Raw genomic sequence first — 26567 nt, 5'->3', positions numbered from 1 at the left:
AGAACATATTTTGTAATATGACTTTATTCTTATATATCTTAAATTATTATAATTATTATATTCTTTTACATTATAAGATAGTGTTCTGCCAGTATGACTGCACTCTGTTATATTACTTGGAATATGTTGCATCAATACTATAATAAAATGTAGCCATATTTCTCCATTTTCGAATATCACAAGACATTGATTCAAATTTCCCAAATTCTAACGGCATCAACAATTTTAAGAAGCCATTAAAACTGCGTTTTGCCAATGAAGAAAAACAATATCAGATAATTTAAAATAGATCTTTAAAAAGCACTGAAAATAATATAAGTCAAAATGAAATTTAAGATGGTAAAAAAAATAACTTAAAAATCCATAAAAGTGGCACAAAAATACAACTCTTATATGATGCCATTAAAATGAATAAAATATGTAAATAATAAATTTTTAAAAAAAATTAAATCCATCAAAATCGAATTTCATTTTTTTCCCCTTTCTAAAACATGTCCAGCCATGGAGAAAAATTTGCGTACGTAAGACAGATGCAGCGCTGCGTACGTCGGGGGGGTTATTCCGAGGGTATTGAGGTATTGGGGGGTTATATCCGTATTATACCCTTTGCAACCTCCCTATAACTTACATGTATTCTATTTCATATATTTGTAGGTTACAGGGAGATTGTAGGGGGTATAACACGGATATAACCCCCCAATATCCTCTGAATAACCTCCCTGATGTACGCAGCGCTTACGTAGGCAAATTTTTCTCAGTCAAAATGTTATGACCATTCATCTGAGATGTATGTTTCTTTTTAAAATATGTGAAAAGCGTATGAAGATGTTTAAAAAACAAAAAAAAAAAAAGAAACAAACAAACAAATCGCAACTGCAAAACTATAAATTTTCAGTCAGTGGGGCCAAATAAAAAATAAATGCAGCTAACAAAAGAAGCCTACTTAAGTGCAGATAGATAATTATTCATTTTCTCTTACAAAATAGTTCTCTTAAAATCTGCAATATCCAAATGTTATGAAGATTGAAGCAGAAGCCACCAAAGAATGCCACATTATGATAAACACTCGACACAAAAAAGCAATTTAATTTTTTCTTCAATTTTCTATTCTTCTCAGATGGAGCTATAAATGACCAACTCAAGTTAACCATAACATTTTATTATTCATTGATTAGATTCCTAACCAGGTTAATGAAGAGATTATATGGCCAATTACAGGTTTTCTGCTTCAGGGAGAGGGCAAACCTTGCTGAATAGTGAAGATAATATGGAAGCACAGCCATTCATTCATTCTTCTTCATCTTCTTCAGTGCCTCCAATCCCTAGCCACCTGGTGAAAGCAAAAAGGAACTCTTTGAAGGTCACCATTCCATTCTTATCCCAATCCATCTCTTCTGCAGTGACAATAAATAAATAAATAAAATGAGATAATACAACTTCAAGTTCGTCTAAATCTCGTAGAATAGATCCAAAGCTCATTTCATTCATCTTGTAAATCCTAATTTCATGTCGGAGTAAAGAGTATTTATAGATTATAAATACTCCAGTGAGCTAAATAGTTATTAAAAACTTAATTAAGACCCATAATGACAAATTAACTCAATTCTAATCAAAGCCATTGCATTTATAACGTAGCTTACTAACAGCTTTGTTAAGGGGATTGTAGACGGAAACAAACCTTTTAGTTAAATTAGTGCATTGAAACTAACAGGAAGATTCACCAAAAACAATCACAGATTTTTAATCACCACAGAAAGATGAGAAATGACATTTTAAACAAATGGAATTGACAATAGACCGATATAATTATAAGGATATCAAATCATATATCCTTGATATAATCAATTTACATTAAGGAACTAATCTACTTAAGCAAAAAAAATATAAGAGTCAACCAAAACAATTTCAAATTCAGTCCTAATCTAATTGCACTAAAATAGGAAGTTATCCTAATTATGATACTAACCTTTAATTTAAAAATCTTCAAATTATCCTTCATATATGGCATGGACAACCAAGGGATTAAGAGGGTGCTTGAATGCTTATTTTTTCTTTGGGTTATCATATCTTGTTATCATATCTTCATCTTTAAAATATTTTTAGATACAATTGGAACTGTAGTCTTTTTTACATAATTACCAATATATCCTACATTTAAGAAAAAACACCAAACCACAGTTCCTGAATTAGGTGAAAGGGAGCAAAAGAAAGGAGGGTAGGAGTGGGTTGTGTTTTATACCCAATTTTTGGTTAAGAATTTTTAAGCTGTTAATCAGGTTTTTTTAAACAAATGAACATAATTTGGAGTTGAAAATATTTGAAATCTTACTCTGAACTCAAATGTAGGGCTTAGCAAAGAAAGATGAAAAATAAAAATTGCCTTGATCGCATAAATTTGCTGTCAAGTCAGTGGAGGCATAAAATAAGTTGTGATTTCCTCAAATTTAATTGACCTTATTTGGTAGCTTGTAAAAAGAACATATTTTAGGGGAAAAAAAGAGATGATTTTCCATTAATTTGTTTGTGAAAATGAGAAGAGTGTTTTTGAGAAAGTTAGGAAAGGCGCTTGGAATTTGAATCAACGTTGGTGTTTAAAAACATTCCCAAATAAATGATGAATTTATTTTTATTGCTTTTCAAAACAAGATTTCTAATTTCAAGCTACCAAATGAGCCTTGATGATCTCACACAAGGTGACTTTTTTTACAATAAAAAAGGACAAATATAAAAATTAGCCACCTTCAAATAGATTCGTAATTTAATAAATAAATTTAGCCACTTAATAGTGGGTTTAGTATATATTCCGCTGCTTATTATTTTATCTACCGCTAGCTCTTTTCTTTTCTTATAGCGGTTATATATTGGATGTGATTTGATTAATGAAGAATTAAGCCACAAAATTTAAGTTGGCATAGCAAAGTATTTTGAGAAAGAAAATTAGTGTCAAATCAAGTTATTAAGTGAAGCGTGCACAACGAGGTCCTCTATACTCGCTTTTATTTCCAAATAAGAAGTTGCCTAAATCAATGAAGCAAGGCTTCTGGTTTATTCTAATGCTGCGATGGGCTAACCATTCCGTTCCACAAAAAATGTTGGCTTCGCTCACTACTCACTCCCTTCTTTTGCATCTACACCTTCATCAATTAACCAATTTTCTTTGACTCTTATCTTATACGATATCATGGCCTCTTTGTCTCACCTATGTTATGCAAAGACATCTTCCACCATTGGCACTCCAAATTTAACACTAACAATTACCTCTTCTAATCCAGGAACCATTATTTTTTTATTGATTCTCATGAAAGACTCATTCATCTTAAAGCATCTCCTCCAACTTGTGATGAAATTGTCATGTTCAAACGAATTGCAACTTATGACAACATTCTTAATTGTTTGTTGAACAGTTCTTAACTATTAGTACTTCCACAATCATGTTTCACTAGACTACTAAAACAATTTGAGGTTCTCTTTGCTTTATGTGGTTCTAGAAAAATAACATTTCCAGGACATGCACTTCATACTCTGGCCTATTTCTATGTCACATAATGATTAGTCATTCTAGGATTAAAATAATATCCTACGAGGTAAGTGGGATGATTGCAGTCCCTACAAAACTTTTACTATGGGTCCTGAGATCTGGCACTAGCAAAATGACCATTTCTTGATTGCTAAATTTCTACTTACATTAATCCATCCCATTGACATGTTCAATCTCAATTAGTGCAAATTTTACAATTCCCAAGCTTGTAATTGCTCTTTTTCATGTTCTTTGGGTCAAGTTACTGAGTTGCCATCTCCTACACCAAATTCTAGTCAAACTTCCATGGTGGTCACAAATGTGGAGGACAGACGTAATGTGACTGTAGCCATTGGGAAAGGGGATCTTATCAGGCCAAATATGTATCCTATTTAGCAAAGCATGCTTTTTTTTCTTACCATGCATAACCTTAAGAAGTGCCGAAATGCCCACAAAAGAATAGCACAAACTGATACCACTCAGAAAGTAAATTGGAGCAATCTTAGCTTCAATAGATCTACAACAGCTGAGATGATGGTGACAAAACTATTTTCAATACTTAATTGGCCCATCCAAACTCCCTGCTTAACAATTGGATTAGTGGAAGTAGTGAATTCATGAGTCGTTCCTTCCCAAACAACCTTTCCGTCATACCAAAAAAGCAATCTGTCAACGGCTCTTCTTATGGTACTATGTTGATGAGTAACAACAAAGTACGACGCGATCTTTCTGAGGCTATTAGTGGTTCTCTCTCCTTTCAGATGCACCAACTGGATGAGATCTTCAACAACAGTTTACGCAATCAGATCGAATCCTGCGGTGGGTTCGTCCATATAGTAGTATCTCTGACTCAACTGCCTCCTTAGTATACTGTCATATATAATAGATCTGGCTAATGCCACCCGTTTCTTCATGCCTCCAGATAGCTCAGAAGGCAACCTATCCTCCACCCACTTGAGCCCAACAGCAGCCAAATTTTCCTTGACAAGCTCAGCTATTCTATCTTGTGGCATCCTTGAATTTTCAAACAGCTGGAAACCAACATTCTCACGAACTGTAAGTGAATCAAAAAGTGCTGCACTCTGAAAAACCAAGCCGACTTGAAGACCTGCCATCTCCTCATCGTCAACTAATCCATGTCTTTTCATTCCACATATGAGAACATCCCCCTTGTCTGGAGCTAGTAATCCGGCCATGATCTTGAGCACAGTGGATTTACCAGTTCCGGAAGAACCAATAATTCCCACAGCTTCGCCATGTCTAACCTTAAAGCACAAACTTAAAATCTGCTTCCCTCCAAAGGATTTGTGAACATCTCTACACTCAATATGAATGTCGATTATTTCATCATTGACATTTATACCTTCATCTGGGTTCTCAACAACATTCGAGCTATTGCTTTCCAAGGAAGCAAGCCCGTCCCCGAAATTCATCGGAAGCGCCATGGAGGCGCAAAGAATCTTCCTCCAAGATGAACATGAACACCAACTACTGCGGCCTGGTAATGAAAGTCATACACGCGAAGAACGCTGGAGACCAGCCATGGGTATGCTCCAAGCATTCTCCCAATATACTACGGAGCTCGACATCTCCGAGATGAGAGGTGAGAAAACAAACTTCACGCAAGCAGTAAACTTATTGCCGGTAAAAAGATTTTGTTTTGAGGAAGTTGGTTTCGTTCACGAAAAGAAAAGGAGTATCGAAATTACAGAATCTGCGACTTGATGACCGCAGGATGAAGACAAGTCGAAGAACGAAAGAGTTGCGACCGCGAGCATGGCGGCTTTTGGTTGCCAAAATAGAAAGGGGCCATTTAGCAAAGCATGCTTATAAATCATATATTCCTTCTAAGTGTACTCTCATTACAACTACCCAATGTTTTGTCATGCTCTATCAAAAGAGTGATTGTTTGATTTCAAATTCTCAAACATCCATAAATGATTCTCATATTGAAGCAAACTCATTAGTTATGCCCTAAATTTTAGGTTTGGGTGTCTCTTCCCATTTGAAAAATAACTAGTGTAGGCTCCAAAAATTCATGCCCCGACGTCAGCTGAGAGTTTAATCAGTATTAAAATCAAATATTCAAAATACTGAATATTAATTTTGATAAGATGTAATCCAGAGATTTGGCCTCCTTTTACGAGGACTTAAAGGTCTAATTCTATGTTTCTCATAGATGTTGCCCCTGTGATTATATAACCCTCTCTGTAATGAGAGAGCACTGTCAATTAAGGCTAGTCATTATGTGCTAAATATTTAGCTCGGCATATAGCGACAACAAATTTAGATTTTATATTATAAAACTTATCACCACGAACTTAAGAGCGGATGGGTGCATCACCATGAACTTAAGAGCGGATGGGTGCAGATGATGACAAACTCGATCAAGAATGATTCCTCATCCCAAATTGTTGTGATACCTAGTTTACTTATTTAGAGGAGATAGTTGGCCCAAATGACCAAATAATCATCGCCAGTAACCATGGGTTGCATCTTCCAAAGAGTCTTTATAGGTCACAAGTTCATGTTTGTCTAAAAATATAAATCTTAGTCAATCTTGACAGACAAAAGGCTTTGTGCTGTCAAATGTACTCTTATGCTTCATAACTCGAAGGGTAGAACATTATTAGGGAATAAACGGGCTACACCATGATTGTAATATAATAGAATCGTTTGGCAAACCATCCGATCATAGAGCTCTGATCGTAACCGCTAATTTTTGTGGAGTCATTTGGTCTATCATGATGATAGAGAATTACGATCACATACTTACTGATGCAAGTTATTTCAAGAGTGTAATAATACATTAGATATGGAGTACGCTCTTTGTGAGCAGATATTCAATCATAAATTTGTCACCCATGACAAATTGGTGCACATGGTGGATAGATTTTGCTTTAAGCTTTAGGTGACAACTTTACCTGAATACTTTAATGTTTAATTGAAAAAATTAATTTTAAATAGACTCCTCTATTTTATATTTTTAGTAAACATGGTCATCATTAAGATGTGATGTTTAAAAAACTTGTATTCACAAATTATTTTAATTTAATTATTTGAATATCATTAACAACATCAACCTTGTCAATTTTAATTCTTGAATACTTGCACTAGTCCATTGCTTATTGAAGCTTTGAAAGTTCAAAAGACTTAGTTCACCCTTATTAGGGAGCTATTATGGCTGCTTCAAATGTGCTAGTGTAAACTAAAATTATTCTTTGCACTTTCAATGCAAAGTGCAGACTATTCCAATATCCATTAAAAAGATTTTTCTTTAATCCACCTGATGTCACACATAACAGTTGAAGTGTTTATGATATGATCTTGTTTATGATTATTTGCAAACCTCTAAATCCCCTATAAGTATTATACAAGTGATGTAGCATTCAATTTTATTCTTTTTAAGATGGTTCATATGAAAATTTAAGCATTCTTTTTGCTCATTAATTTGGCAATTATTATGAATATTTCCATTTTATGTTATTCGTCAAGTCTGTTCACAATTTTTTGACAATCTTCTAGCATCTCTCAGACATAAAAGGCATCGTAAGGAGAGCTAAGACTTCCCATCGACCTAAAAGAAACATGTTTGGTGTGATGCAACATCAACGCCATGGGAAGTCTTCTAACCCATCAACACCACCAAGCCTTTATCCCACTATGTGGGGTAGGCTACATGAATCTTTTTTCTCCATTGATTTAATTCTAATAAATTAAGATATTTGTTTTATACATTATGCCCAAGTCTTTTAGGTCCCCTACCTTTCTTAACATAAATCGAATCTAAAATATCCACTCTCCTAACTGGATCATCAGATGGTCGATGTTTAATATGACCAAACCATCTAAGATGACCAACCCTAATCTTGTCTGCCACTGGAGCTACACCAACCCTTTCGCGGATACATTTGTTTTGTATTTTGTCTCTAAGTGTCAAGCCACTCATCCACTAAAGAATTCTCATCTCAGCAACACTTGATTTATTTTTATGCTTCTCTTTTAAATGCCAACATTCTGCGCCATAAAGCATTGCAAGTCTCATAAATGGTAGTACTAATTTTCTTCATTTATTTTCTATTTATATCCTCATGCATGCCAACTAAGAAGTAATACCTTAATTACAAGGTCCACATATTCAATCAGTAAGGCACACAAATTCCTTTCTCTCAATAATTTACATAAATATGAGGCCTTTAGGATGTTTTTAAGTTCAAAGCAAGGAAAACTATATCCTCTCCACAATGCTCACCACATAACCAAATTATTCTTTCTCCCAAATTCGGTCACAAATACTTGGACCACATCTAATATTTCAAATTAATCTTCATTTCTTATTGAAATCAAGTGACTTAGAACTCTATTTTTCTCTAATATGATTATCTACTACTTTATTGTTATGTATTTTGGCAAGCTAGGCCTCCATTGACCCCACATTGCACCACAAACTATGGTTTCTTCACCAAAGCACTCAAAAAGTTCTTTGCGTGTGGAGAAACCCCAATAAGGGTAACAAGAATGGTTGAATATGCTAATTCACATCATTGCACGCCTCTTCTTATGTCTCCATGGACTCATTCGTTGAAAACATCTTTCAGAGAAATCTTAAAAGCTTCCAACATAAATCCATAACCTAAATATTCTATTGGCTGCATAAGTCCTCTATACTCAAATTCTTCACAGTATTGGAAGCAAAGTTGAAACCCATTAAAATTTCCTTACATTTAAGCTAAGAACTGGAAGGTATACCTTCAATGATTTTATGGAGCTTGAACCTTATCCAGTTGAACCAGTTCATCAAGAGAGGAGATTTCACATATTGGATGATTCTCTCTTTAATTTCAAACAGAAGTCCCAAGAGATGTCAAACTAAAAGCTCAGTTGACTGACATCATGGCAACTTCCTAATAGGGGATCATCTTCAACACCACCATTACCGGCTCATTCACCATCTAAAATGAAGTAGAAGAGAACCAATAAGATAGATATAATTCCAAGATATTTAGAATTCAAAGACACGTAGTGCAGCAGAAAGGAGAAAAGAAACCCTTCACTTTAAGGATTAGGTAAATTTAGAGTTAGCCTTACTTGGTGACAACATCAAAGCCAAGGTAATTGATATTTGACAATTGCTTTGAGCTCCTGGAAATATAATTCATGATTTACAGTTTACCTGATAAAAAAAATTACTTTTGCTTGTTTGAAAAAATTTTCACGCATTTTAGTGTGGTGGAATTCACATTATCAACTTTGATATAACAAAGCATAAGAAACTTTTAAATCACAATATTACCCTATCAAACATAAGGAAGAAAAATAAATATGATTATAAAGAACTTAGCATAATAAGCATGCGAAAAAGACTATACAAAGGATTTTAGGATAGAAAGAACTGCCTTGAAAATTTTATTGGTTGAAATACCAATATTAATAAAATGTATTTTGAGGCTTTAAGGAAGGCCACTTCACAAAAATTGATGCTTTTTTAGTTACAAACATTTTTCGGGTAAGTTTCTATTTAAGTGCAATCCGATTATGACTGAAACTGTATTTGTTCAGAGTTCTTAGCTCCTATAGTCCTACAAATAGGACTTAGAGCATTATTTTCAAATTTGAAGCAATGATTGCTATAATCTCTTCAATTCTCTTCAAAAGACAATATTTTTTTCTCCTAAATCCTGTCACCAAATATTTTGTGACTACCTCCAATCATTTGAACATATTATATCCCATGATTTTTATAGAAATTAAGTAAACTAAACTCAATTTTTTTTTAAACTCGATTCTATACAAATTTGTTGTTGAGTACTTTGATTTATTCGACCTCCAAAAACTCCATATCATAGCACAACCCAGACCATATCCGCTTATCTGATCCGTAGAAGGAGAATGAATGAGTTTGCAAGCAGAGAACCCTAATTCTGATTAAAGAATTCAATACCTAATAATACCATGGCGTACTATTCTCAGTCCTCCATAGATTCATTAGTTAAAGCATCTCTTAGAAAATCCCTAAAAGCTAAACATAAAACCATAACAAAAAAATTCTTATTGACTTCACAAACCTTCTGCACTCCCATTTTTAATCAACAACCAAACCAACAAAGACACCCCAAACAATAATTTTTAAGTCTGCCAATATTCTTTTTTTCAAGAAAGTTCAATCAGTCTTAACCCTAGGAAAGGTTAAAAACTTAAGAATGCAGAAACTAAACAACAAATATCTACATACAATATTGTTCATTGTTGAGAGAGATTAAATAAAATACACTAACCAAATCTTCTCATAGCAATCCGTCCAGATGATCTTCCACCTGAGGTTGATTCATTTATGGCTTCAACCATCTCGGACTTACTAACATGCCCATCTTTGTTCTTGTCGAGAAACACAAAGGCATCAACCAAAGTTTGAAAAGTAGACTCCAGTTCTGGCAACCCTAATCTTGATTTCTAGCAACAAGGTTATTGGAAATCCAGCATTGAACAATAAAGAAATTTTACAACTTGGGAAGAAAACTTCAGCTATAAATATATTGCATGCGTGTATAAAAATTTTAAAAACAAACTGCAACTATCATGGGAGTCTTACTGACATGAAAGCACTGAGCAAGATAAAAACCAAACAAAAAATCCTGCAACAAGATCCAGTTCCTAAGTAGGTATGGGATCTGCAACTCTCCTAACATGGAAAGTAATCCATGCAAAATAATGGTGCGTGCATCGAAGTAAAAACCAATCATCGGAGATAATCAGCAATAAAAACTAATATAAATAAGCCAAAGGCTTGCAAATATGTTATCCACCAAAAATAATTCCTGTTATTATGACAAAAACTAGTTGAATAGTAGAAAAAAATACCCATGCAAAAAAATGCCAATTGTTTTATTTAGATGGTATAGGATCTGCAACATAGAAAGTATCCATACAAAATAATGGTACATGAGATGCATTTATATAAAAATCAATCATCGGATATAATCAGCACTAAAAAACAAATATAAATAAGCCAAAAGCTTGCAAATATGTTATCGACCAAAAATAATTCCTGTTATTAAGACAAATTCTAGTTAAACATTAGAAAAAATTGCCAACAATTTTTTACCCAAAAAAAAGGATTTCTTTGAAACATATGACAGCACAAACAGTAAGTACATTGGAAAATATAAAGGATACTGCTGGTGTAGTTGTGGGCTTCTTCAATAAATAAACAAGGCAGAGGAGGACAACAAACTCGTTGAATTTAATTGCCATGTTTTCATCAATGTCACAAGCTTTGAAGATTTCACTAATCTCATCTTCAGTAAAATCAACTTGAAGTTTGTGAAAACAATGTTTGAGTTCTTCAGGATCAATTGCACCATTAGAATCTTCATCTGAAAATGAAATGAGCCTTTATAAGATAAATAACCATTGCTGAAGCTGGTCATGAGAAAAATAAGTTACACAACTCAGGGTGAACAAAACATAGAGGTGCAAGTGTTAGGAAAAAAGGGTATTGATAAGTAGCTAAAGGGCATTTGATGAAAAAAAAAACACCAAAAATGATTGTTCCATGGTCTCACATCATGTCTCACTGCCTTAAAGAAATGCTTTTAATTTAAGCAAAAAAAAAAAAAAGAGTATGTTTTAGCAGTTTGTTACCAGAACTAGATCAAAACCAGTTCTCACCCAATCAGGATTAATAGCCTCAGTTGAGATCAATGTTGATTTTTGTTTATCATTTTTTTGTTTATGTTTTGATTTAAATTAAAGCATATTAATTAAGGTAGTTATTTTAAAAAACCCTTGAAACCTCTTTTAGGAGCTTTGAGTGTTTTTAAAACCAAGAAATAAAAACGTATAAAAATTATACTAACCAAAAATATTTTCAAAAATAAAAAGTAAAAATGAAAACAAAAACAGAAAATAAAAGTGATGCCAAATGGAGCCTAAAGGATTGCTTGGGATCACTCTCATTTTTTGTTTTCAATTTTGCGTTTTTATTTTGTTTTGTTTATGTTTTATTTTACAATAACGCATGATTGGCATTTTTAATTAGGACATGACTATTTTCAAAAACATTCAAAACACCTAAAAAGTTATTTTGACTAAAAATAAAAATTAAAAATATGTTAAAATTTTATTAAACAGACATGTTTAAAAAATAAAGGTAAAAAAAAAACAAAAAGAAAAACAAAATATGTAAGTGATCCCAAACTGCCCTTAAAAGTTTGGTCAGTTTCAACTTGTTTGGTATTTTTGGCACAACTTAGTAGCTTCAACAAGAATCCAAGGAAAAAAAAAGAAAAAAGACAAAACAATGATAACTGCCAAAACTCAAGTAATGATTACTAGAACAGTCAGATCGGCTAGTTCTTGCATTAGTCAAAAAAGCATTCCTCATTACATCTAATGAAATGATCCTTAATCAAGAAAAAAACTTAGCTATCAAAACATGAAATTTACAAAACTGAAAGAACTCACACTTCGTTTAGCTGTTCAAAAAATCCCACCCCTGCTAAGTCCTTTAAGAAATAAATGTTAGAATAAAATTGTGATTAAGAAATCCAAGCTTCAAAGAAATTACTAATCAACAGAATACAGGCGTGGCCTTTAAAAGAGCATTATAACTGATAGTGAACAGATTCTCTTATCCCCTAGCCCTCATATTTAAAGAAATAAAAGACTCAAATAGGCCATATCTGCTTGAAGGTCATATATTAATAATTAGTTTCTATATTTGATCATCAAATTGATTTTCAATTAGTTTCTATATTTGATCATCAAACTGATTTTCAACAAGGCGGCGCATTTACAATCGAATTTAAAAATAGTTCATTATCTAGAACTAGCGCAATGCGCAAGAAAAAGATGCTCTTTTAAGTTCCAAAGTACAGTTCACTAGTTATTTTGTGAATTTCATTCCTATCATTAAGAGAATTTGATGGTGGAAAGATAAATTTAAATATTGGGAATAAATTATTTAATATAAACATAGAAAATAACATAAAATTAAAGGGTAGTACACTACATGTGGGTCCTTGATACAGTTACATCTTTAAAACACAATTAGGTCTCTGAGATAAATTATTAAAATCTAAATGAAGGTCATTTTCCATTAACAAAAGTTAACTTTCTATCAAATTCAGCCATGTGAGTAATTCTATTTGAGTTGTAACAACATTTGTAAACGGTGCCTAATTTTTAAGTAATGCACGTCAAACATTGTTCACATAAGTCCCTTTCAATTTCAAAATTACACTGCATCCACATGCCTACTCAAAAAAAGTGAGACAGATGGACCCATGCGCTAACTTATCAATCATGTGGGTGATGGAGTTCATCATGCTCATGGCTTTATTTAAAATCCTAATGTAAATCTTTTACTCCTCCAACCATTACTTAGCCTTCAATTTTTTCTTTCACCTTTGGGTGACAGGCGCTTCTCTACCTTTAGCATCTTCTCAACAATTTTATTTAGTATGGAGGCATCTTCTATATCACCTTCTTCCATCAAACGTTCATTCTCTGTTGACTTACTCTAGTTCTTGGACACCATATTAATTTCCAAAAAATGAGAAAGTGTCGAGGGTTTAGGTCTACGAAACTATTTCAACCACAAAAAGTAATAGAAGACCAAGACATTTTGGAAAGTTTATTTTTTTATTAACGGTCATGTTAACAAAAAAGGCCAAAGTGAAAGATCTTATAACTCGGAAGCTGAAATGAAAATTTTCTAAAGTATCGTCTAATGTGAAGTGTCTTTATCTCTAGAGAACATGTGTAATTTACTCTAAATTAATATAAAGCTTAATGAAAAAATATGCACATATATCCATAAGCAATATTGCAGAAACAAATAATATGGCATAACCCCATGACATGCCATGCCATTGACAAGCCATACCGTTGCAAAATTGGATATGAAGGTCTCTTTAGCTATGGTATAGGAATGATTGGATCAAATTAAGCTCTTTATGAAAACATTAGTTGTGCAAAACTTTTCAGGGCTATTAGAACAATTAGGTTACGCATTAAAACATTTCTTCAAAAAAGAACGCGGTAGATAGGCTAGCATTCATTTGGAGTGAAGCACCAGAAGGAATTTAGAAATGCAGATCATTGGAATAGAATGGAATGCACTCACAAGCTCATAGGAAATAATGACATAAAACAAAAAAATTTCAATACCTTGACTTCAATATCAATTACCCTAATTCTAGAGACTACAAATATGAAAACATTGGATCATTAAATGATTACTGAAAAATGGTTTATATAGGAAAAAGGTTAGAGTTCAGCATTTAAACCCCATGTATTAAACAGTATAAAATTATGCAGGAATAGGCATGCTTAAAATGCCTTCAGAGCATTAAATTAAGTTCCCAAAGCAAAGATGTGATGATTGTCATTGTTCTCCATAAACAAAACTGTGTCCCTCTGTAAAAATACCAAGGCAAGAACCTTTTTTTTATTTAACATGAAGTAGAATCAAGCATAATGAAAATGACTGCCGCGACCAGATAAATATGCACTTTTTTTTTGAAAAATCATTAATAATATGACATCTGAAATTAAACTTGCCAAATTGCTCAAAAATAGTCTTGCATTTTCTGAAGCTCTCATCAATTTTGGGAAACTTTATTATGATTGTATTAAATGATTTCATGGTACTTCCTTGTGTAGCTCTTTGACGCATAGCGTCAACCATCTTTGCATCAAGTTTTGATTCCGATGAATAATTCTTTGAAGACTCTTTCTTTCCCAGAGAACCACCCATCTCAACGTACAATAAAAGATGGCATGCAATATATAGGTTACGCGTGTGACCTACAAAGAGGAGGACAAAAAATATAACTCATCAGTAAAGAGAGAAAACTAGCAGGAAGGAAGAACAACATCAGAACCTAACATACGAAATAAGCACATGATAGAACATTGTAAATGTTAGTGGTGGAGGTGATCATGCTGATTAGCATTGCCATCAATATCTTAGAAGTCATTTGGGTTTACTTTTGGTTTTTATTTTATTTTATTTATGTTTTGTATCAAAAAAATATATATTTGGCTATTTGATTAAAGTGTAGTTGTTTTTAAAAATATTCAAAATAGTTTTCAAAAACATGTTAATTTGTTTAGAAATTAAAAATAAAAATATATTAAAAATACACTAAAATAAACATGTTTTTAAGAAACAAAAGGTAAAAAAACAAAAAAACAAAATTGATTCCAAACAAGCCCTAAACATTATGCATTTTCCTTTTAGTATATTGATCATGATGTACTTTGTTGACGGAAATCTAAAGGTGTACACTTGTCAAAAGCACAAATGGTACCGAACGCTATGAGTTTTATCATTGTATTATGTTCACTTTTAGTTTATTTTATTGCAAAAAAACGTCTATGGTGATGACATTTATGAGAATGGGATGTAGAATTTAAGTAACTTGTTGGGTTTGTCATCATTGCAAGCTTATTCAATTCGCCTCTCTTAAGCATCCCTGGTTTAGCACATATTCCAAGATCTCCAAAATATGTTCTATGTTGCAACTCACTCTTCCTTTCGTTGGAAAGTATCACTAAACTGTAGCTAATACCAGCTCTTAATGTTCTCTGTTCAATAGTTTTATGTGCTTTACTTCCCTCTAAAAACTGTCTTAGACACTAGCTGGCTTTGGTTGGGTCATTCTTGCCATGCATAGAAAGCACATGCCCACTGCTTTGCCTCCACAAACCTATGTGTTTTGTTGTCTTTTGAAAAGTTGAATATATTGACCTCCAATATTGTACTGTTCTGTGTTTGAAAAGTTAATATTTTAGCAATATTGTGAAAAAAATCTGATCGAGACTAAATTAAAGATTTATAATTTTAATTCAAATTTTGAAAGATACCAAAAAGATGCAATTTTGAGCCTTGTTTATAAAAAATAGGATAAATTAAGCATGTAAAAGGTATCAAACATTGAGTATTGCAAGAACAACTTTAATTTTGTACAATTCGTGTAAATTTGCTCGTTGGATGTGCATTGGAGGAAGTGCTTTGCAGTTGTATATGGTTACTTCTCGGAGCGAGTCTCCACTTAATGATGTGAGGACTAATTCTTCTTTTCGATGATTTCTATCATATTCTTGTTTTAATTTGATTGGTTGGTTGGACTGTGCATGAAATTTATCAAGTTGGATTATCCTCTCACAGTTTTCATTAAAGTGTGAAACTTAATAAATATTATATTCAGCCATTATTTTATGTGAAATTTCATATTTTGGGAACTGTTAAACCATTATTTGGAGCGAAAGAAGCATATTTGGTATAATGATTGTTTTTTTCGCTAAAATTAAGAATTAGTGAACCGAAGATTGTGATTTTCTTTTACTGTTTTTTGTTGTATATCTCATTCTAGGTTGCATTAATAACTTTAGACCCCAAGAACCCTAGTCATCCGTTATGCCGGTATCTTAGTACAATTTTTGTCTTTTATTAGTCGCAATTTAGTCTATCATTATTATTATTATTATTATTATTATTATTATTATTATTATTATTATTATGACTAATATCTTTAGGGTTTAGGGGTATGCATGAGATTGTTGTTTTGAGCCTTAGGGTTAGAGTTTGGGAGAAACTTCCTACCTCTCGAATTTTAGCATTTGGAAGAGATCGCCAACCTTTTGAATTGTAGGTGCTTATCTTTTTTATGTATTCATGTGAGTTGTGCGGTGTTGTATTGTTTTGATTTAAGATTGGTGAAATTAAGTATTTTATTTGTCGTAAATCTAGTGAAAATTCATCTAGGATCGTATCAAATTGGTATCAGGACTGTCGATTTACGAGAAATAAAGGGATTGCAACATACATGGTCTACGTTGCATCACGTTGACTTCGTGAAGGACCCATGCAAAACATTGTTATTTGCTAGCTAGGAAGCCAAAGTAGGATTGCGACGTACATGTTGCACATTTGTGATATCGCAAGAAACCGAGCGAAACAGTAGCATTTCAACCTAGCTGGGAATCGCAGAAAACAGAACGATACAATAGGCGATGAGATTGCGACGTACATACAACGTGATCGTGGCGTATGTGCAACTGGGTCGCTCGATTTGACCTATAGGGGGGATCGCAACATACAACGACCAAACCTCATGGTACACTCGAGGTAAGAGCTATTTGGGAAACCAACCACAGGATTGCGGCATTGGATTGCAGCATTCCTGTCGTGATTCAGCGTAAATGAGTTTCGCCTTTATGATCAAAAAACTTTTTGGGAGTAATGAAAGTCAAAAAATAGATGCTTTGATAGAAAAACTGAAGAAATAAGCAAGCAAAATCGGATCTAAAAAAGATGAGTGTTTCTCGGCCATTAAGGAACAATTTTTATCCATGAAGAGGCAGTTCATGGAGGGTTTAACGACCCCAAAAAAAATGATAAAAAAATGGAGTTTCACGCATACCCGCCACCACCTACCATGGGATCGAGCGACGATGTCTAGAGGGGATACAAGCAGCAGCAATCTAAAGAATTTATGAGGCATCGCAACATCGTTGATGCTTTAGGTGGATATAGAGCCACAAGAAAAAGTGAAGGGATCTGAAGCGAACTCAAGTGGCAGCAATTGGAATAAATAACATGACATTTGGACTGCTGGAACAAATGGAAGAAGTAAGGATTGAGCAAATGAGTCAAGCTTGGATTCGCACGACCACATCTAGAGGAAATTGCACAAAAATTGGAGTTTAGGGATGAGCGACAACATGCAAAACAGGATGTGTGATTTAGGGTTGGATAAGATCGACTCAAAGGATTACGACCTGGAATAGAGAATTATAGTGGTGGGATACCAACAAAGGAGTACACCCAACCTCGCTAGTGCATTTTACTGTGACACTCTTCTGGGCAGAGACAATTCATAAGTGATGATGAGAATGGGACATGTGAAGAAGGGAAACGGAGTTTGTATGGGTCTAATTTGGACACTGCAAAGTAAATTTAAAAGGGAGACAAGATGGTGATGTTTCGCGATGGCCCCAATTTGTGCAGGTCTTTAGTGATGCTCAAGACTATGGTGAGGGCAATTCGGGAAGTATGGCTAAAATTTTTGATTGAGTTGCATGACATGAAAGAGATGCATGATACAAATTGAAAAAGATTTTGACGATTGATGAGCTATTTGATGAGTTAATTGGGTTGACAGTATTGTCTTAAATTGATTTAAAGTCAAGAGTAACAACATATTCCTATACGGACAAAGGATGGACACAAGACTGCATCTTGAACTCATGAGGGTCCCTGGAAAAATTTTCAGATAATGAAGCCACGTTGGGAGCCCCATGACTTGATCCAGCAACAGTTTCTTTTTTCACCTTGAGGACAAGGTGTATTTTGGGAGGGGAGTATTGTTACACCGATACCTAAAAGGAATTTTGTCTTTTATTAGCCAAAAGATAATTTAGACTTTTATTATTAGAATTGTGGATATAAATAGGGCTAATATATTTAGGATTTGAGGGTATGCATGAAATTGTTGTCTTGAGTCTTAGGGTTAGGGTTTGGGGGAGACTTCCTATCTCTAGGATTTGGGAGAGATCGTCTACCTCTCGAATTGTAGATGTTTATCTTTTATGTATTCGTGTGAGTTGTGTTGTGTTGCATTACTTTGACTTGATTGGGGAAATGAAGTATTTTAATTGCCCTAATTCCGGTGAAAATTCGTCTTGAATCAAATCATCATCATACATTCATAGGTCATTTTCTATGTATAGATGTTTCATTATGTTGTATGAGGGATGATGAATATTTGGTGAATAAAACCTTGGCTCGTGCAAGCTTCTCTCCTTTCTCCCTCTCATAATTCCACCCACCCCTTCTCAACCCTATCCCTATCTCTTTAACTCTACCTAATCTCCAATTCTTACTCTCCTTGTTCCTTAAGTAGCTGTAAGTCTCCTTCCACTACCATGGTCTTGAACCTCCAATTTTATTTACATAGGCAATTTGAAAGATGGTTTGTACTTGAATCCCTCTCCGCTTGGTTCTTATGAAATCAACATAGATTGCACATTAGGTTGAGTGATGATTCATTTTTTTTATATCGAGAGTACAAGAAAACATTGTGAGACAACTGATTCTTTCGTTGTTTAGGTTGTTTCATTATTTTTTCGTTTTATCCATTCATCTTTTCTAAACGGCAACAAGTCTTGTTTTCTTCTTCCAAATTCAATGCTGCACTTTGTCAGTTTATCCAAAAGCAGGATTAGGATGATTTTTTTGTTGCTCATACATGGTATGTGGCATATTTTTATTTTAATCGATGATTTTGCTATTTTCCCACTAATTCCAGCATTTTGTACGCCTGTATGTTGTTTTGCTTCTACTATGTTCTTTATTTCTGTTGTTTTCTCCTGCTAATCATTGAATACCTTTACCTCATGTTGCATTCCACGACATTTGCTTCACCTCAAGTACATCCTGCAAACCAGGAGCCATCATTTAGCTTCCCATTTCCATTCAAATTTACGTTTGAACACAAACACCAAGTTCTCACTAAAATAAATCTACGTATTTAGCCATCTAAACAACCACTCAATCCCATTTTTCTTAAACCTGTTCACATTATGAGAAACCAAAGAGGAGTTTATGCTGCCAAATGAAATATCTGGCCTACGCCTTCCCTCAGCAGAACATGCAGTAAGCCCGAGGAAACTAACAAGAATATTCAATGCATTAGTGCTCTCTGAGCTCTGGACCGTTTCTGTTTCTACTCCTGAGCTCAGGACAGATTTCCACCTCGTACTTTTTTACACCGAATCTGAAATTCAAGGCATCAGAAATCAGCATCCATAAAATTATTGCTGCAGAAATCCACAATGATACAAATTCTGCTTCAGAAAATAACTGCTACTGTCCTTGTCACTGTTTCTTGTTGCGAAGTCATTTTTCTCTTAAATTTTTCTTCAGCCCTCCTACCTCATTTACAAGGTGTCGAAGAGCTGCAAGTGCAATTTTTTATTTTGAGGTATTTCCGGGATATTAATGTAAATATGTCTAGGGTATTAATGCACAGCAATTACAACTGTCGGTTCTTCTTCATGTAAATCATTGCCAAATGTCCATCTTATTTTTAAACATGTTTTAAATATGTTTCATGCTTAAATATGTAATAAGAACACATTACATCTTTCCTATTACTTTTGAATATTTTTCATACTTATCGAGATACTCTTCTATAGAAAGAGTGGCTTAGGACTGCATGTGAGAATTGAATGATAGCAAAGGAATTAAAACAAAGCAAGTTGCATCTCTCCTAGATGCCATCAATCCTTCTTAGCATAGTCATCGACTCCCGCTCCCCTCCCTCTTCACCTAATCACTGGGATGGCTAATATCTCCTCTCCTTTACCTTTCAATTATCAAAGGCTTTTCAAGCTCTAGATTCCTCATAAATGTATCAGCCAAATAAATAGAAATGAGAAGACTAATATGTTCCGCTTCCACATTACATAATTTCATATTCGAGCTCTTTATCTCTGTGATTGTTCATCTTCGAGTTTTGTCACTGACAATTTTGTGGAAACAGCAGTTTTTATAGCAAGTTTTTCCACCATCAAGACCACAAAGTTCATGGTCCTATGGCCGTTCCCACATTAAAACCCTAAAATTATTTTCAATCTCTTTTTAAAGTCCCCAACAAAAATAACAGAAACCAAGCCCTTCATTAGCTTAACCTGATCCGCAAATACAAAAGCCTACCTGAGTGATTCAATCCCCACTCAATATGACAAACGTTTATTATTTTATCGCTAACTTTCTCATTTCTTCTGAAAATCCAGAAAAAAAAATTGATTTTGTGTTCTATCAATCAATCATTTTCTTCTTCCAATGTGATGTAAGTAATTTATTATCTACCTCGAGTAATTTCTCCCTATTGTACTTTGTTCCTGTCTTTAATTTCTTCCCAATGCTCTCAAAAAGTCTCTAAAGACTCAACAACATCTCCAATGTACTCAGATAACAACAAAGTATTTAATACCACTTGGTTGCCCCAAAAGCACAACATTTCCAACGTACTCAGATAATAACAAAGTAGTTAATACCTCTTGGTTGCCCCAAAAGCACATGTAGATCAACAAACCAAACCTCTATAAATATTTATCTCAACTCTCTATATGCTATTTCTTTTCTTTGTCTCCTTGAAGTAACTTGCAAGACTTACTCTTTCTCTCATTTATCCATAGACCCAAATGCATGCTCCTGCTCAATTCTCTCGAGAAAGCAAATTTTCACCACTCAGATCTTTAGTCTCCAAATCTCAAAAAATATCTCATTTAAACCTAGCTTTACCTTAACGCACATTCACTAACCCTAACTCTACTTCACTTTTTTGGATCAACCTATAGAATAAATCATTAATTTCATCATTATGTTCTTCTAAAATAAAATGCTAACCAAGCAAAAATGTCAAAGGAACTTTTAAGCAGATTAGTTCAGTATAAAAACTTCTTAAATGGTTTAGTCACTTATCATCTAATGGTGGAACTAAAAAGCAAAAGACATCAGCAATAAATAAGATGGATATGATTAAGCAAATAGAGGAGAAAGGAAGCCATTGAGAAAAGTAGAAGTAAAATCAAGTAAAAAAATAAAAAAACTAATAAAAAAGAAAAATTATTTCATTTAAATGAGTAAGCTATTACAATCAAATTTTAACACCAGTAAAATCCATAGAACAAGTAAAACTAATCTTGCATGACACCTCATTTGTTTCTATTCACTGCCAAAGCCACAATACCAAAATACTTCATGGATCCTTCTACATTTTTGGATTTGAAAATATCACACATTTAGGGCAAACAGCATCCAACCTAAGAACTTCTGATGTGTTAATGCTCCGTTGCCAAGCTTAAAAACAAAGATATTTCTATTATATAGATGAATCTAAGGGAGTGCATGGATACATTGAAATTTGAACATACATAAACTCAATTTATTGCTTGTAGTAAATTGTAACTTTAATAATGGAGCAGAAGCAGCAATTACAATCAACCAACTGAAAATAAAAAACACAAAAACTAACCAAGGCTAAAATTAATAAGAATTGGGTGGAATGTACGTAAATCTATCATCAAAAACAAAAATAATGCAATTATTTGGCTCCACAGTTAATCTCTCGTAGTTCAAGGAATTCCGGTTACAAAGGAAGCCCTCATTTTCTGGCAGTAAATTTCACAAGAAGTTTAATTGTGAGGTTAACTAAATAAGCAATCTTAACTCCAAACAAAATACAGTAAATCAATGTATTCCAGCTGTTTCACATCAAATTTACAGAAAATAAACAGCCCAAAAATCAAATCTTCTAATCCTGAAGCAGGCAAGCAAAGCTCTCAAATGTGTAATTAGATAAAAAGATAAAAACAAAGAAAACAATCAAAGAACTAAAAATTTGATGGCGACAAAAGAAAACAAATAATATAACTTTCACCAAGCAAGCCTCTTAAATCCAAATCACATAAAAACCAAAGATAACCCTTCCAAATTCTCCCAGACAATGGTCACCACTGGCCCCACTCCCACAAACCCTCGCTAAAAAAAAAGTAGAAATCAAACAACAAAAAGAAAGCACCGCACACAGATTCTTCAATCAAAAATCTAATCCACGATTACAGACACTAACTAGAACAGAAGATTATACAACAAACTCCATTAAAGACGATGTAAAACCAATCCATTAGCTGGCACAAAATAGTCCAATTTACCTTCTTAATTCAACCTCTCATACCAGTAAAAAATCAAAATCGCCAAAGAAAAGAACATCAACAGCTACAAACATGGAGAAATCAATTTCTTCTCCAGGGAAAATCGGGGGCTTTCGGAGGAGGAATTTTGGATTTTAATATTTGTGGAAGTCGGGAAGACGAGAGAACAATGCGTTCCACGTATTTTACGGAAAATAGGGATTGGTACACGTGCATGCGTACGGGATGTGATCGGAGGGTTGAGACATGGAGTTTGCTGGATCCGTTGGGTTTATTCTTACGATGGCCGGCTTGCTATTGAGTATAGAACAGGGAATATGGTTTTCTTGCAGCCAGAGCCGGCACGTGGATTAAAGTATTTGTGGTGCAATTGAACGGACCAGATTTCTCTTAGAAGTTTCATTTTTCGCCACAAAAAAAAATAATAAATAAATAAAATTAATTTCTTGGAGTAGTCTTATGAAAGGACAATTCAAATTAAAAAAAATAAATTGTTTTTTTTAGAATTTTTGAAGTGTTTTTCTCTAAGAAAATATTTAAAATTAATAATGTACAAAATTCATGAAAATTTAAAAGAATATTTGATAAGAAAATCTTAAAGTTCTTGTAAAAATTCCAAGTGATTTTAAGTCATTTTAATTTTCTATGATTCATTTGATTTATTTAAATTTTAAATCTAAAAAAAATTATTATTTTAAAATTTTAATTTTGTTTTCCTAAATTTTCTCTATTCCTAAGATTTAAAATACAAATTTTGGTGATTTTTTTGGGATTTTTTAATTTATTATAAATTTTGCAAGTTCAAAAGTTTAATTAATGAATTATTAAATTAGGATAATTTAATTTAATTTGATAATTGAATTTAAACGATTTACTTAACTCTAAGCTTTATCAAGTTATTTTTTAAGTCACACGAGACTTCAAGAAAATTTCATGAATTTTTTTGTGAATTATTTTTTATTTGTATTATTTATAATATTTATTAATCATTTTAATAAAAATATAAAATAAAATTAAAATTAGTTGTTAAAAATTATAAGAACATTCCCTAGGATTTAGGGCCATTAGATGCATTTTTTTATAAAACTTTTTATTAATTTTGATTAATTTGGATTTTCTAGGCTTTTTTATGGTTTTAATTTTCAAACATTATTTGAATATTAAATGACTTCAATTTTTTCTCTAAATTCACTAAAAAAAATATTAAAAAGTCACCCTAATACTTTCATAAAGATTTGATGAGGTTTTGAAGCCAAAAGTATTTTTATAAATTATTTGTCTTATTTAAAAGTTTAAAATATAAAAATTTAATTTTAAACATAGAATATTTGGGTGTTTCTATCATTAGGGTTCAGTGGTTAAATTTTAGTAATATTTTTTAATTTTATTTAATTAATTATATTATTTAGTTCATGATTTAAATAATAAAAATTTTAAATTAAATAAATTCCCTTTAGTTTAATAATTGATTTAAAAGGTTTAAGTAATTCCTAATTTCATTAAATAATTTTCAAAGGTTTTGTAAAATTATGATTAATGAAAAACTATTAAAATTATGATACCATTGAAACTATTGAAACTATTTGTAAAATTATGATTAATTTTTCACCAATTATTAATTTTTAATTATTTAATAGTAGTTTTTATATACATAGCACTTAAAACATTAGCATTTACATATCTCATAGTCAAACTGCTCCGTTTACATATGTAACACTTAAATTTTTAGATACCACAAAATCATGCTTCTATTTCCACTTTCATTTTCTTTGGCTAAAAAATGTGCGCCAACGTCAATTTTGTAAATCTACCAGACCCAAAGCATTATCTCCTCCCTGTAACCCCCCACATGTGAAGCCAACCACGCCTCTGAAAAAAAGTGTTCTTCTATTGGAAATGTGTCCTAGCATCATCACTCCCTTTTGCCCAATATTGACACCTCCTCGGATCGAAGAAGCAGGCATGTGCTAACATCTTCCCTTAGAGTTTGTGCTAAAGATTCTGTAGCAATAACACCACCAAATATTTCTTCTAACTTCTCTTCTAGTTTGAAATTCATGATGCTCTATCTAAATTATTTGGCATTTAACACAACTTACAGTTTATAAAACAAAGATATGAATTGTAAGTACACATATATGTTTACTAAATAATATGACTGAAGTCATAAATAGCTTACATGTAGCTTCTCTTGCTGCCACACATCTCATGCATCAATGATTTTCTTTATAGTATCCAACCCAACCTAATTGATCCTTAGTTTAACTCCATAATTTGCAACCCTTCTTCAATTGATCCCATTTAATAATTAGTTGAGTTCTATTGCACTCCCTATCAGTTTTCTCTTTGAAATTTATTGTAATATTCTACCAATCTTCCTTATTTAACTAAATTGTTGGTAAGGGTGTAAATGAACCGAACACAAGCGAGCCCAGGCTCAACTTGTGTTCGGTTTGTTTATTTTTTGACTCAAAAAGTGTGTTTAGGTTCGACTCGTTTGCTTAGCGACCCAAATACGAGTTGTTCACGAACAAAGAGTCGGTTTGACAACCCTAATCACATAGTCATAAGGTTGTGGCAAGATTTAAACATTATTATTTAAATTAAAGCATCATTTGAATATAATTTAAAAATTTTTATTCTATTTTTTTAATTAATACTTTTAGTTGATTGTAAATCTTTGTAGCCTTGTAGTCAATTAATTTTTTAAAAAATACTACTTATCAAAGATATATATATAATTAACGAGCCGAACAAAAACTAACAAACCTGTTTTGTGTTTAGCTTGTTAACTTAGCGAACGAGCCGAGCACGAGCTTCTTAACGAGCTGAACATGAGTTGTTCGAAAACAACGAGCCGTTTTAATAGCCCTAGTTGTTGGTTGATTGCCTAGTTTACCTTCTTTCAAACATAGTTCACCAAAATTAATTTTTACATCTCATTCACAAGTGGCACTTGCTCCAAGCTCTCTTGGATTTCATATTTGCAAATGAACTTAAAATAATATGAAAATAAACATACATTTAAACTCATATAGAAATTTCAAGAGTAGTTTAATTCAAGAAGAAATGGTAAATGATATAGATCTTTGAGTATAATTTATTGAATTTAGTACATAAGTAATTAGGTGATGATAACATAAGTAATTATGGGCATTTACATACAAACAATGTAATTTACATGAATATACATATCTAATACCTAAACATTCATGTTTAGATTCTTACTACAGGTAACTTTTACTTGGCATGTACATAAATGAGCGGAGTGCAAAACTTCATGAAAAAAGAAGATTTACGAAGGAAATAGACTGGGAGATGAAAATGAATCAAAACCAATGGCTGATATTAGAAAATCAGCGTGAGTGCCCTCACAGGAATTGAAGATGCATCATCGATCTAGGCAAGAAGTAATATATCATAAATAGATTCATGCATGTGTGGCAAATATATTAACCAAATCTGAATTAACTTTATCAGAATGGCTTTAAAGAAGTAGTCATAATAGAAGGAGCATTTCCAGTTCAAATGTGTTATACCTACTGTTAGTTCAACAAAACCCCCTCTTTTTTAGGTTGCAAACTATCATCATGTCGGCACTATTTTTAGTGTGGGGTTTCCCCGTAATAAGCTATCGGTCATCGGAATCGAAATCCCATTGCCCGCTTCGGAAGGACGTTTTTTAAAAAATTTTAGTTTTGAAAAAAATGAAGTCAAAGTGAACCCATAATTTTCATAGTTTAGATGAAAGAGCGCTTTACCTCAAATCCTGTATCTATCCCGAAGGATGAGCACAAGAATTGAGAGTGAGGCTCGATCAAATAAACTAAAGAAAGTTATGACATCCGTTTTGGTCTGCGAAACCAATGTATTGGCCGACAAGTTCCCCTATTTAATATAAGGAATTAAATAGGGTTTATATTATGTTGGGTTCGGGAAAAGCTTCCTATAAAGGCAAGCCCCTATAGTTAATTACATCTTAGGTAATAAAAGTTACCTAAGAATACTCTCGATAAAAATTAAGAAAAATTACCTTCAAGGAGTTCAAATGGTAAGGACATTTCAAAGATATCGGACTAAGAAGGGTGAAGGGGATTGGTTCAAATTTGGAACATTTTGTTTTAGAGTCTAAAGGAGGAAATACTAGAGGATGTCACGGATCCGAAGGAGAACTTCGATGACTTCCCAAGCTATCCTATTATTTGGCTTCAATTTAGGAGAAATCATTTAGATGTTTCATCCTGCAATTTTTTTATTTATTAGGATTTACATTTGTGTGAAGCAATCAGCACAAATAACCTTGAAGATGTGAGGATTTAAG

General features: G+C 32.9%; 1 protein-coding gene and 1 pseudogene across 3 annotated transcripts; both read right to left on the bottom strand.

Moving 5' to 3' along the window:
• Positions 1–1138: 1138 nt before the first annotated feature.
• On the bottom strand, positions 1139–22482 carry LOC110030079 (probable calcium-binding protein CML21). Of its 3 annotated transcripts, XM_020732633.1 has the most exons (6): positions 22247–22482; positions 19150–19302; positions 14081–14326; positions 10691–10890; positions 9793–9967; positions 1139–1394 (listed from the first exon to the last, which is right to left on the bottom strand). In XM_020732633.1, the coding sequence occupies exons 3-6, from the start codon at positions 14274–14276 to the stop codon at positions 1288–1290; spliced, it is 678 nt and encodes a 225-aa protein (XP_020588292.1). In that variant the 5' UTR covers positions 14277–14326; positions 19150–19302; positions 22247–22482; the 3' UTR covers positions 1139–1287. The 3 variants fall into 3 exon arrangements, with proteins under 3 accessions (XP_020588292.1, XP_020588293.1, XP_020588291.1); XM_020732634.1 differs by lacking the exon at positions 19150–19302 and having other exon boundaries at positions 14171–14326; XM_020732632.1 differs by lacking the exon at positions 19150–19302 and having other exon boundaries at positions 22247–22481.
• On the bottom strand, positions 3947–5022 carry LOC110030078 (annotated as a pseudogene).
• Positions 22483–26567: the final 4085 nt, after the last annotated feature.

Source organism: Phalaenopsis equestris, unplaced genomic scaffold, assembly GCF_001263595.1.
Source record: "Phalaenopsis equestris unplaced genomic scaffold, ASM126359v1 Scaffold000650, whole genome shotgun sequence".
NCBI lineage: Eukaryota > Viridiplantae > Streptophyta > Magnoliopsida > Asparagales > Orchidaceae > Phalaenopsis > Phalaenopsis equestris.
The sequence above is the reverse complement of the archived record's forward strand: the minus strand, read 5'-3'. Positions and strand labels throughout refer to the sequence as shown.